At 40.5% G+C, this 13,247-nt stretch overlaps 1 protein-coding gene across 10 annotated transcripts in view; it reads left to right on the top strand.

Annotated features, from left to right (window-relative positions):
- The window catches only part of LOC139607759 (RNA-binding protein Musashi homolog 2), a 228,074-nt gene that overhangs the window by 191,191 nt on the left and 23,636 nt on the right, over positions 1–13,247 (top strand). For 5 of the 10 annotated variants that reach the window (XM_071460933.1, XM_071460931.1, XM_071460929.1 and 2 more), the window contains one exon: positions 10,936–11,055. The exons of 3 other annotated variants lie outside the window; for them this stretch is intronic. In XM_071460933.1, the coding sequence (XP_071317034.1) occupies positions 10,936–11,055 (120 nt within the window). The remainder of the gene's footprint in view (positions 1–10,935; positions 11,056–13,247) is intronic. 2 more of the 10 variants (XM_071460930.1, XM_071460935.1) reach the window with 1 other exon arrangement.

The raw sequence follows: 13,247 nt of genomic DNA, 5'->3' as shown, positions 1-13,247 counted from the left end.
TTTGGTTTATTCCCATCTATATTCTGAAGGATTTTACAGAGGGGTTTGTACATATATCATTCATAGCCTGACTTATATAATATTTTATGCCGTAAAACATGGCAAAATGGATTTTATTTATGGCTGTTTACAGCATTTTCTGATTTTAGGAGTCATAAAAAAGATATCCAAAATCCCCTCAGTAAAAGCCTTTGACCCTAATATGTCAACAAAATGAAACCTGGCTTTATCCAATGTTGAGATTTGTGTTCTGGAAATGTAAATTAGTGCATATTTAATTAGCTAATGACTCTTTTGCATATATAAACATAACATTTCAGAAAACTTGTAATAGCAAAAATAATAGTCTTCATCTAAGTAGTGAACTGGGGAACTGTCATGGTGATATCTATTAGTTAATTTTTTTTACCCCATTCACCTTTAGTGTCTTGCCTGAAGCAGGCAAACAGTCTGCCATGGAGACCCACAGTCTAGGTTCCTGTGGTGGGGAAGATGAGCTGCTGTAAGAGGCAGTGTGGCAACGCTAAAGCTCATTATGTCTCGACTGTTGAGCTGCTGGTCTAGAAATGAAACTTGAGCTGCCCAGCCTCGTACATGTCTGCCACCTTCGGACACTGCTGGAGACCAGCAGGAGAACAGAAAGGGTGCACAGACATAGAAACAGGCAGAGGAGTTCAATATGTGTGTCTGCGAGACCGCGCTCTTGTGTCTACTGCCTGTTGTTTTGATGCCACCCACTGTTCGAGAGCTCCAGGCTCAGAGAGTCGGGTACTTGCACCGTCTTTACCCAGCTCCCCCCTCCTTTCTCTTTATCCCTCCATCCCTCCCTCCTGCTGACTGTGCTAATAGCTCTCTCGTTGCTCTCATCCCCTCTTTCCCTAGTGCAGGGACACATGGAAGCATATATAAACATGGATGCATATATTCATAATTACAGCACACAGCCTTCTGCATACCTCCACTCTATGTGGAAACATTGTTCACAGCTCCAGTAATCAAGTGGAAGCCAGTGTTGCAGTGCTATTTTTGGGTCATGCCACAGTTTTACCCTGCTTGCCCCTGGTATCTAGAGCAGCACTAGATTGTGTAACTGCTGTGCATGGAGCTGGCTGTAAGTGCTTGGCTTTAAAACCACGTTCATGAAATAGTGTCTACAAAGCTGCTTCTTCTTGTAAGTGTTATTACTAACATGGATAGATCTTATTTTATTTTCAATGCAAATTAATCATCTGCAAAAAGCGAGTGCGACTCAGTGCTGGAGACACACTGATCAGTGCAAATGCACAAACACATATTTAACTTGAATGGTGAAATGACACTTAATGCCCTCACTTACATTTAAGAAAACCTGAAATTACCCCCATTCGTCATTCATCTGTCCCCTGCACTGCCACCCTCAGAACTGGGAGATGGGCATTAAAATGCATAAAAAATTAAGGCTGTTTACTTGGACACTAATGAGAGGAGGCTTAAGTAGTCTACTTTAATTAGTATGATTGGCTCCATGGGGACCACACAGGCAGGGCCATAACAACTGATTCACTCAGAGCTCACAGGACCTTTTCATAGTCTCTGAGTGTCAGACCTGATGTCAGAGGAGATTGGACTGCAGAGACATGTTGCCTTTACTGATCCCAGGTTGGAAAGGAGCACTGCAGTTAAATGCACTGAAGCAGACCATTACATAAGCACCACTGCAAGGTCAGACATCTGTGTCCTCCCTGTCTGTGTCTCTATTTAAGTCACCATCATAGACTGCCTTGGATTTAAGGTTGTGAACCAAGACCCTGTCCCGCTCACAAACCAGCGCCACTATTTCCACAACCAAAATGATTTAAATGTTTTTTTTTCCTTATCTACTCTGCCAGATATCCCTTCTCTTTTTGAAATGCATTTTTATTCCATCGCTTTATTGTTTCCATTCCACTATCTTTAACTACTGCATGTGTGTGAGTGACTGAGAGGTATATTGAGGCTTGTGTGTGGGAGCAGAATGGGATCAGTTCTGTGGCATGGGAGTAGTTTCCTTTTTACTGAAGTGCATGGGAAGGAGTACAAAGAAGAGGTTAAAAGTGTGGCTACACTTCAATAAAGAGTCTAGTTTGTCCTCTTTGATGCTATGCTGCCATGCACTTGAGCTACAAAGAAACGGCACTCTTGTCACTGAGAACTGAAGTAAAAAGACACTGAGCTTTTCCTGAGCTCAACACACCACATCACAACATCACAGTCACTTACACACAGCAAATATCTGTGTGATGCATGTACAAGGTTCACACTTTCAGAGGCTGGAGTTATTTCAAAGTTGAGGGTATTGTGACCTTGTAATAAAATGTGTGAGGTATTTTTTTTTTTTAATCTTAATTCATGGTTTATTTATTCAGGACTAAAGTTGTGTCATATACATTCATGTAAAATAGAAACTGGTTAGACAATGATCTGCAATCATTACGCCAGATTTCCCAGATGTATGTATGTTGTGAGTGTGGCGACTGCTCTTCAGCTGAAGGGCTCTGGGTCGAGCCACCTCGTCGGCAAAAAAATTCCACCCTGCTGAAGTATCCTCGAGCAAATCACTCAGTCCCTACTAGCTCCAGCAAGGTTGGTCAGTAGCTCAGTCTTACCTCACCTCTGACCTTCTTGTGGATTTCTCCACAAGAGTCAGATCATATGTTTACAATCTGCGGTTTGGTGGCTTTAAGAGACACTGCAGGCAGAGGGATGTGTATGCACTGTCATTTACACATATCTATTCAACCTCTTCAAGGTGTAGTGGTTACAGTGGATAAGATGATGTGACTAGATGTGTCAAACTAATTTTCGTCCATGATTGTGTCTTGTAAAGGGACAGAGCACTTGTGGTGGATTTTTGTTCTCTCTGCTTCTGGAGGGTTACCCAGTTGAAATTAGTGGTCTCAGACTTTTGGACCACACTGTATCTCCTTCTCCTTCCTCATCATGTTGTTCAAAGGTACAGTATAAGATACAGGTGCAATTACTTCCATAAAGCCAGGCTTTTCTGAGCCCTGGGCTCACTCCGCCTCTGTAATTGACTTTTTCTCTCCTCAATCAGACGCCACAAAAGCTTGATGGCAAAGGATGAGTGCGCCAAATGGTTTCATTTTATAAAGAAACCTTTGTCAAAAAAATAGCCACAACTTAGGTAAAGGGACACACACAGAGACAAATAAACACATACACACTAGACCCACACATATACAGTGTACATACTGAAAAGGTGTATGATCGTATCGGTGAGCAACAGAAAATGAACTCTTCTTATCGTACTGTACAGACGTTGGGGGTCTTACTGACAATATGTTGGCCATGAGCACAACTAACAGCACCACATATGCACCTTGCACAGTATTCTCAACTTTTATTCTTATTTGGGAGAACGCTGACTGGCTCATGATATGAAGCTGTGCATTATTAATTATTAATCATTGATTTTTTTCCTTGTCTCTCAACATCATACATGTCAGTGGATGTGTGACATTTTGTATTGTAAGTGGGATACTGCTGTATTTCTTTTCATTCATATACTTTATTAATGTTAACTACAACTGTTATACAATACAATATACATTATATACATGTATATGCTCTGTCTTTTCTCAGTACATTATCATAATAATAATACCCCAGTGATTTAGTTTTGCATCTTTGATGAAGTTGGTGGACTCCAAGTCCCTGCTGTGAGTCAGGCTTCAAAAACATTGGATCTTACACTCCCTATAATGTTACTTGATAGCATATTTCACTGAATTATCCCTGTCTGATAAATTCCCATGACTTTCAGCTCCACATCCAACTGAGGCTTTGTTTTAAAAATCTTTAGTTTCCTTCCCCACAAACCATGGAAGTGATTATTCAACTGCTTTCACGCACTGAGTAGTAGCAAACTAAACTTAATGTGTTAAATTGGTGGATTGTTCCTTTAATGGGGTGGTTAAGTTCAAGTTACTTATTCCGACTTTGCTAGTAAGTGTATAATAGTTAAGTTGATGTACAAAAGGACATGTAGCAATACAGGCTAATAGAGCAAAGGAATAATATATTTGTAAGGAGGAATTTATGGAGCATCTTCATGTAAATGTTTGAGTTATTACAAGATTATGTGCCATTTACCTGTTTGGCTTTAGTTTAGTTTTCTCTACTCTAGCCATAGTTTCAAACCTACCTCTTGGCATCCTGCTCTCTGTGTGACCTTTGCAATGCGTGCACAGAATCCAAACACTGAAAGAAACCAGACATACACATGGCAAGATTAATTTGAATGATTGACAAGCAACCCGGCTCTGTTAATCAAGTTATGCTCACTCTGATTAGGACCTTAATGTGAGTAAGATAACCCGGTTAAGGTGTTTACATGAGAGTTGCAATAATATGCGTATTGCATTAGTCTGGTTATAATTGAATTATTGGTGTGCATGTAAATACTCTTTTTCTCTCTCTCTCTCTCTCTCTGGCTCATTCCCAGACAGCAGTCTCTGTATTTTATGTGAGGGGAAGTCTCTGTGTGTACTGTAGGTCTCCGCTGATCAGAGGAGAGGTGAGACATGAGCATGTGTGCAGCAGTTCATATGAAAGCCACCTGGCTCTCTCCAGCTCTGTGATTTATGCCTTTGATAACAACGACCCAGAGATGCTTTCAACAACAACAAAGTAGCGCTGAAGGATGACAACAATGGGACACTTGTCAGTCTGGAGATGAAAAGATGTCTTGCTAGGTGGCTGTCTCTTTTGTAACTTTGATATATATTTTTTTTCTTTGGTTTTGTTTATTTGTGTCTATATGTTTCTCGATATCTTATGAAAGGTTATTGATGAGGCAAAATGTGAAGTGGAGTCAGTTTTCCATCTCTGACAGAGTGCCTCCCACCTCCTGTGAGAAGGAGGCAGTGAGCTTCACTGCCTCGGCCGTGACTTATCAACTGACTTGTTTCCGCTGGCTTGTCCTTCTCACTATCAGTGACCGGAAAAAACATGCACCTCCTGTATGATTTGTTATATTTTTATCACATTTTAAATTCACTCTGATCTTTGTGTTGATTCATCCTTCATTTTTTTTAAACATTATATGTACTGCTCAGTTAAATAGAGCGAGCGTAGACGGTAAACTACAACATGTGATAAAGGGGCCACCTGCTTCAACACTTAGAGAGCAGCTTGAAGGTGTTGAGCATCAGTGCTTTGATATCTTTGCTATTCTAGTTTGCAAAACTGTAACGTAGTGAAACTTATATGAATAATTCATCCACATTCTTATAATGCAAATTCAAAATAGAAAGAAGAATATAAATGGGATATATATATATTTATTTTTTCAAGTAAACTGATTTCCATTTTTTTCTGTTTGGTTTCCATTTATCTGCTTATCACTGATATTAGTTTTAATGGGAAGCAGGTTAAATAAAACTGAACTCTAACATCAAGTTATCATGACACATCCACAGTCCATTAAATTAAATACATTTTGGTTCTGATGGTTTAATTTAAGCTATATACTTTTTTGCAGCAAAGTTAGGAAGTAACAACATTACTGAAGTATGAGCATTTTTCTGACTACTATATTAGATATTTGCTGCAAAGTACATGTAAGACCCTACATGCAAAAATACGATGCATCAGTACAATTTAAACTGATGCAATTCCTCCAGGCCTCCTACTGTACATAATTAAAACAGAACTGATCAATAATTCAGCACTCTGAGAGAGACCATTCTTCAAAAAGAAATACTTTGACTTGTTTTTTATTACCGTTTTTTTCAGTTATTTTTCACTTTCACTTAATAGTGAAATTCACTAGCCAATGCAACAGTTTAAGGGGAGTATTTTAACATTACAGATTTCTGTATTTTTATAACACAAGGAATTGACTTTTTTTATACCACTTTTTTCACAAAAAAATTGTTTTCTGTGTAATAACACCTCATGACACTTACACTGATTTAGCAATGTAGATGAATAGCACTTCACCGTAGGTGTGGCTATTATTTTTACCTGAGTATAATATACGCTTGTTTCTTGATGTATTTCTCTCTTGTCCAAAACCCCTTACAGAATTCCATGAGAATGGATTGGACACCCGTGTCCTGGCCTTATTTCTCCCTCAATTTCTCATTGGCATCGTCCTTTCTTCTCTTTGTCTCACTCTCCTACTCATGTGGCTAATGTCATTTTATGTTCATCTGTCTCACTCATCTCCGCTCTTTATTGTTCATCTGTCTCACTCCTTCTGTCTGCCCCCAAAATCCACAGGAGCTGCAGAATGAAGGGCTTGTTTCATTGTTCTCTGTTAGCCAGAAAGCTAACCCTGGTTAACTACACTCCAAAGACAATACTTGATGTAACAAGCATGTCTGGGAAAGTTAATTGTTTTTCCTTGCTTGATCTAATGTCTTGGGTACCAGAAATGTTGATGCTGAACATTATTTACATTATCTATACAATCCGAACATTGTATGCATCATATATCACCGCTTACTTCACACCAGCTGACTACAAAAAATTAAGTATTAATGTAGAACCAGGCTCTATTAGTTTTCAATTTCATAGTGATATTAAAATGTGGGCATATTTGATCCATGTGGCCTCCATAGAAGAATCAGCTGTCCCTGGGCTCCTCCTGTGCATTAGATAGTTGACAGTCTTCGTATAGCAGAAATATGTGGAGTGCTCTGTGACTGATGGAGCTCCTTTGTCTGTGATGGGGGAGCTGCTGCTGGCAGTTTTGGGCCAAAGAACAGTACAGATTACATTAACATCAGTCAAGCTGTTGTCAGACTCGTAGGACATAAATAGGACCTTATTGATGCATAATGCAACAACTTTTCATTGTGTGGTTTTCTGAGTAATAGGATCAGAAAGTGAGTCTGTAGCATAGAAAGGCAGTACGCCAAAAAAGATCTGCAGAAATGTGCCTCAGGATAAAAATTAGACAGTGTGTGTAGAGTTTAAGAGGATATAATACAAATAAGTCAGTTTGTCACCTTCTTCCTGTGCTTGGTTGAACATAGGTCTATAGTGGATGGACTGATGAGCAAAGCAGGTTGAAACCATAGTGACATTACGAGAGATATAACATCAGTGGTCATGATTGGGGCCAGAATTAATTCAACCAATCACATCGCCTCCTTTTTGCCACTTTAAAAGCAGCATGAAATTCAGCAAAGTGTTTTGACAGTTTTGTAATGGGGAAAACAAAGCTTCAAGCCCAGTCTTTGGCACGCAAAAATCCCGGGAACCCTTGACACAAAAATGGCACGATGCTGTTTGATCACGACTGACACTGCCCCTACTGCGTCTCTCCTCCTACTTCAGTACAATCAAGTTCACAGAGACTCACAAAATACAGGTGCAGCTAAGAAAAGAACTGGTATGCACCCAGGAAAAATGCCACTTTACTGGCATAAAGCACCAGTATGTACTATGCACTGTCATCGAAACAGAGCTTTATGTTCTCTGGATGTACATTCTGCTCCTTCAGGACACAACTGACAACAGCATGAATTGGACACGCCATTCTGTTTGGCAAGTTACCTCAGCTGAAGGTTTATTTTTGACAAGAAAGGTATATTGTAGGGTATCAATTTCTGAATAGTGGTCATTATTTGTAAACAGTGGAGTTATGTGGATGGATAGGACAGTCAGCTAAAGCTTTTTGCGGGAAGTGTAGAGAGTTACTACATAGAGCAAATCTCTGCAGAAATCTGCAGCTGTTCCTGTTAGGATTCTAAATATTTTTATGAAATTTTAATGTTTTTGTGTAGAGTGTCATTCTTTTGCTTGGAGAGAAGATGAAATGTCTGTAAAGTGTGGGACTGGCCACGTCGTTCTTTAGTTTTAATCTTTCTTCCTTCCTGTGTGCGTTCCTAAAGAAGGCAAACATAAAGGCTGTGGGCTTGAGGAGAGAAAGCTGAGGACAGTTCCCCGGAGTCCGGACACCAAGGCCCCCAGGCCTCCACAGCTCATAAACAGATGTGTCCTTGTCCCCAGCCAAGCGCAGCCACTCAAGTGGCAAAGCAGGGGCCCAATAATTGTGAAGAATTGAAAGCTAAATATTGGCTTTATCTCCTCAGTAATAAAAGGGCCATGAAATTGATTTAATGCTGCAGCGCTTCTCTTGGGTGGCTTCTTACAGCGTGAGCACAAAACAATGAGCAGCAGCCATCTATTAATTAACCCACCTAATCCTGCAAAGTTAATCTCTCACCACAACTTTGCCCGCAACTAACTTCCAAGCCAGTGGGTCTATTGGGGGTGTCATGACAATGGCAGCGAGGGGAAGATAGATTCAGCACTTAGGAAAGGAGAGACAGGGAGAAAGAGGTGGAGAGTGCTGCATGAAACACTGTTCCGCACAGCAACCATGGGGACACTCTAAGTGGAAATGCAGGGGTGCATGGCCATCATTAGCATAGTATGAGAGTTGATTTGTGTTTTTGTGGAAAGAGGCGGGGAATATCATTTGTGCCGCTGGAATCAGATCCTGGTCCAGAGCGGGTGGGGCAGCATAAATGCAGCTGATTTTAGTTAACTCTCTGTTGTCATTTGTGCATTCTTCTTCCCCTGTCACAATACCGCCTTAGTCCCTTATTCTTTCCTGAGCTGTTAGATAGTTGGGGGGAAAAGTGGTATTTCTTTCTCTTCTTCACCTGCCTGCCCATCACAGCGTGATGGCACCTCACACCCAAACACGCACATTCATGGTCATATTGTGTCGACAGAGTTGTGAATTACCTCCTTCTCAGCCGGCTGATGAAAAGCTATGTGTTTTTCTCTTCGGCTGCAGCTCATCTGACCCAGCCCCCCCACACACACATACACACAACACACACACACACACACACACACACACACACACACACACACACACACACACGCCAACACCCTCCCACCCCCACTCCCACCCCCCAATCAGTCTTTGTGTGAGCCCCTCTTCGTGGAATAGCAGTACAAGGCTGGCTCGGAAAATAGGTCACCCGCTGGTGCTCCTCTCACCTCCACAGCATTCAAAAAATAATCCTCTAAGGTGTCCTGTGCCATTTTGTTATGTCTAAACCACAGTCTCCAGAATATGGTCAAAACATAAAAGAAACACACACATGCACACACATTCAGTTTAAAAAAAAAAATCAAGAAAAACTTCAATTGAGGGCATTTTGAGATCATTTTTTGCTAGTGAGGAAAGCATTTCCTGTGGAGATAATTTTAGGAGGCTGATTAGGCAAAGACGGTGTTGAGCCCAGAGTGAGGAATCTCATCACCACCACTAATGACATGCCATTCCTGTGCTGAGAGAAGAGCCCAGGCCCTGGGCATGGACTAGCCTCTGTCAGCCACCTCTAACTACTGTGTTCATTAAGGCCAACAATGTAATTACAATTCACAGATACTGCATTGGCTTAATTACACACTGATTATTAGCCTGATATTTGTTGGAATAATCAGACCCTAAAGAAGTGGATTTATATTTGTGTGGTATCCGGGTCCTTATTTTATTAGTGAATCATAAACTGACATTTTGAACAGATTTGTAAATGTCTATATAGATATAGTTTTAAAGCCTGAAGCTTTAAAAAAAAATCTCAGCGCTGGAAAACTATAAATGTTTACATAAGAAGAAACGAACACAAGAGACATGTTCAGTCTTCATGTAAACTAACAGATTGAAATCTCTTCTGAGTGACAAATCATCCAACAGATGTCTCCATCTGATTGTGGAAGATGTTTTTTTTTCTACTTTGTATCTTCCAGCCGAATAAAAAAAAAACAAAAAACAAAAAAAAAAAAAAAAAACAGTGAGTACTTTGCCTCTTGCATTACAGTGGCTGATTCTGATTCCATAGAAGCTCGCTGTAATTGGGAGCACTCCCGAACAAATGCAGGGATAGTCCCCAGAGGTAGTGCTATTATGCCCATGTCTATGCAGCTCAGAAGTGGCTATAATCTTTCATCCAAAGCATGTGACATAAACACCCCCCAGAGCCAAATTCTTTCACTAATATAATCAGGGACTTGGTGAATTGCAAACACACCCAAAGTCAGTTTACAAATGCAAATTTGCTCCTTCTCAATCCAACAGAAATCTACTATGAAAGAAAAAATAAGAGATATTAATTTATAGTAAACATCATATTTAATATCATCACATGTAAATCACTGTATCTTAATTTTTGAAATCATAAATATATGGCTTTGTTTGTGTGTTTTTACTGCATCGATGATCACTCCAGTGTCTACGTTCGTATCTTTGCAAACAACACATAATGGATTGTATGGATTGTTTGAAAACAATAGTAATCAATAAAAAAGGAAGCAGGATCAGTGTTGAGGGTTTCACTGACGTGGAAACCACACACAAGGAGTGTTTCATGTGTATTCTGTGCCGGTGTCGGGCATATACTCGTCACTGCGTGATTCATCAGCCGTGGGGTCAAAGACCACAAGAACTCCTCACACCTGAATGGGTGATCCATTATAAAGTGTGAAGTTTTAACACATGTGCAGGATTAAATTTACAGGAACAGAAGTACTTAATTTTTCTGTTGGCTGAGTTAACCTGTTACTCAAGCCATGATCATGGCAAGTACTTTTTATTTTATTTATTTTTATTTTATTTAACCTTTATCTAACCAGGACGTCTCTTGGGGTGCAAGCTGCACTTTAGTTATTTTAAACACCTTTTTCTTTCTGCTGCTCAGTGAGTTGCTCATGGCTTCCTCTCCGTTTCTGTGTGGATCAGTGGATCTGCAGGATTTTGAATATCACAGTGGGGTCTGCTCCGACATGAGCCCCCGTCTCTGACAGCTATAGTTTTATCCCGTAGCTCAGCGCAGGTATCAACATTCTCCTGTAGCTCTGGGAAGTACTCATCCATGTGCAGGAAGTGATGTATGTGTGTGTATGTGTGTGTGTATGTGCCTGCAGGCTTCCCAGCGACAGCATACGGACCGGTGGCGGCGGCGGCGGTAGCAGCAGCGCGTGGCTCAGGTAGGGGGGCCCGTGGAAGAGGCGGCTACTTGGCGTACCCACAGAGCACAGGGCCAGGTAAACGCTCTGTCCATGTTCTGTGTGGCTGCTGCTCTCTCTCCAACTTCTCCTGCTCTGCTTCCCCCCATAGACATAGTCCCCCAAGCCCCCACGCACACAGTCAGTAACATTTTTGGTTTAGACTGACAGCGTTGCACACACATATCCAAGATCTTTAAATATATATATTCATGGTTGATATATACATGGTTAAATTGCTGGAAGGTATAATCTGCACTTGAGGCTCCAACCATATGGCGCACTCATCAACCCATCTCAGCCTCTCTGGATCAAAAAAACAGGATGTTTCTCAGCCACAGCAGGACCACTCTTATACCAGTGCTTCTCCAACAATGGTCCACGGTCTTGAAAAAGCGTGCTTTAAAAGGGCTCCTGGGATCACAACAAAATTAGATGAATTATAGAGAGAAAAACTATTTCTCTCATTGTCGTTCCCGGAACAAAACTTTAGTCAAATTAGAATCTCTGGTCTGAAACATCTGTACTTCAATCTTTTGCGCTTGTTGACATTAAAAGGATATGTTTACACATAATATGCCAAAAGTATGTTACAGCAATTCAAGGAGGTTTTCCTTGAAATCTCTTTGCATCAACCATGTTGGTAAACATCATGAGTTTAAAAGATGAGGATAATCTCTGGAAACTAAGGAGCAGTTCTCCACTCTAAGTATTTGACTTCCAGTTTCAATATTTTTTTTTTTGCCAGATAAAAAATTCTTATATCTGTCGTTTGATATGATATTTAATGATCTGTTATGTCTGTCCCTTACAGTAGCAGTGAGTAGAAAGATATATGTGGTAAGCAGCAGCAGCAGCAGTTGTAGTCAAGCAGATTAAACTAAAGTCAGTCATATTTTCTGCCACTCTATCCATACCACTCTCTAACTATAAAGTATGATTTGATCATTTTACAACTTACGCTACACAGATTTAAGTATATTCTGTTTAGTATATGAGTAAATACAAATGTTTAAAGATTCAAATAGAGAGATAAATCAGTGCCTCTGTGTCTGTAGAGATCAACTTAAAATACACACTCTCCAATAAAGCATAATCCACATTTTATTAACATGCTGGAAAATATCTGCCAAGAGATTTTTAGCTAAAACAGGATGCAAGTTTCTGTCTGTCTTTAACAGAGCATTGATTTTCTTGTGGGCTTCATTTAGACATCCTGCTTTTTCCCCGCTTACAACTGTAGATCATTCAATAAGTGTCAATAATAGTTCCCCTGACTGAACACACAGCCTCCGGGCTTTAGGGAAGTGTGTCTTTCCTAATCAGACATACTATTAGATGCTTGTTGGAGAAAATCTGTTTTAATTGTAATTCAGATGTTGTCTGGTCTGTGCAGTCACTCACAGATATAAAATGCAAAGACGTGCTATTTAATGCCACGTGCTGCGATACCTGAGGATGCACACACACCTGCACACCAACACGCAGACAGCTACAGGCTTGTATGCAGGCCACCTGCATATGCACACACATACAGACAAGCAAATTAACCCACCTGTCCTCATTTGAACTTAATTCAAATCGACAGAGGGAACACTGGAAGCCAGTCAGATGCTCTTTCTTTCACATCGGGCTGTTTGATTTTGCATTTCAAAACAAACAATTTCCCCAACAATTGCAATGAATATCACTAAGAAGCAGGAATGTTGATTTGTGGTTAGCAGCAGCCAGGGAGCAGGAGACATGATGGCGACTATTATGTACAGTTTAATTCTGACAGCTGCAAAAGGAATGGAGACAAGTGAATGATTATGAACAGGGGGTGAGGGGAGGGGGCGGGAGATGGAGGGTTAGAGTGGTAAACAGTGACATCATGGGCCTGTTTTCGAGTGCTTAAACAGCCATGAAGCAGCTTTAAGGGAAATATCACTCAGAGAAATAGCTGTGCGTCCTCAGTATGTGGCAAATCTGTCTGCAAAGCAAGAACATTATCACAATAACAACAACAAAGTCTGGATTGTAAATGAGATTTGACTGAAGTCGTGAAATATCTGTAGCTTGTTACCTCAATCAACGGCATTCTGCTTTATTGCTGCCATTTATTAACTGTTCTACTCTCTAGAGAAAAGCTTCACCAATACCTCTTCCTATGTGGTCTGTGGAGTCAAAAATGGTTGATTTATTTAGTGTTTGAGGTGATGCCACATGGATTAATCCATCCAGTAGTCTCT

Source organism: Trachinotus anak, unplaced genomic scaffold, assembly GCF_046630095.1.
Source record: "Trachinotus anak isolate AG129_WGS33_773 ecotype Australia unplaced genomic scaffold, CSIRO_AGI_Tana_v1 ptg000024l, whole genome shotgun sequence".
In the NCBI taxonomy this organism is placed as follows: domain Eukaryota; kingdom Metazoa; phylum Chordata; class Actinopteri; order Carangiformes; family Carangidae; genus Trachinotus; species Trachinotus anak.
This window is presented reverse-complemented; position numbering and strand designations above follow the sequence as displayed.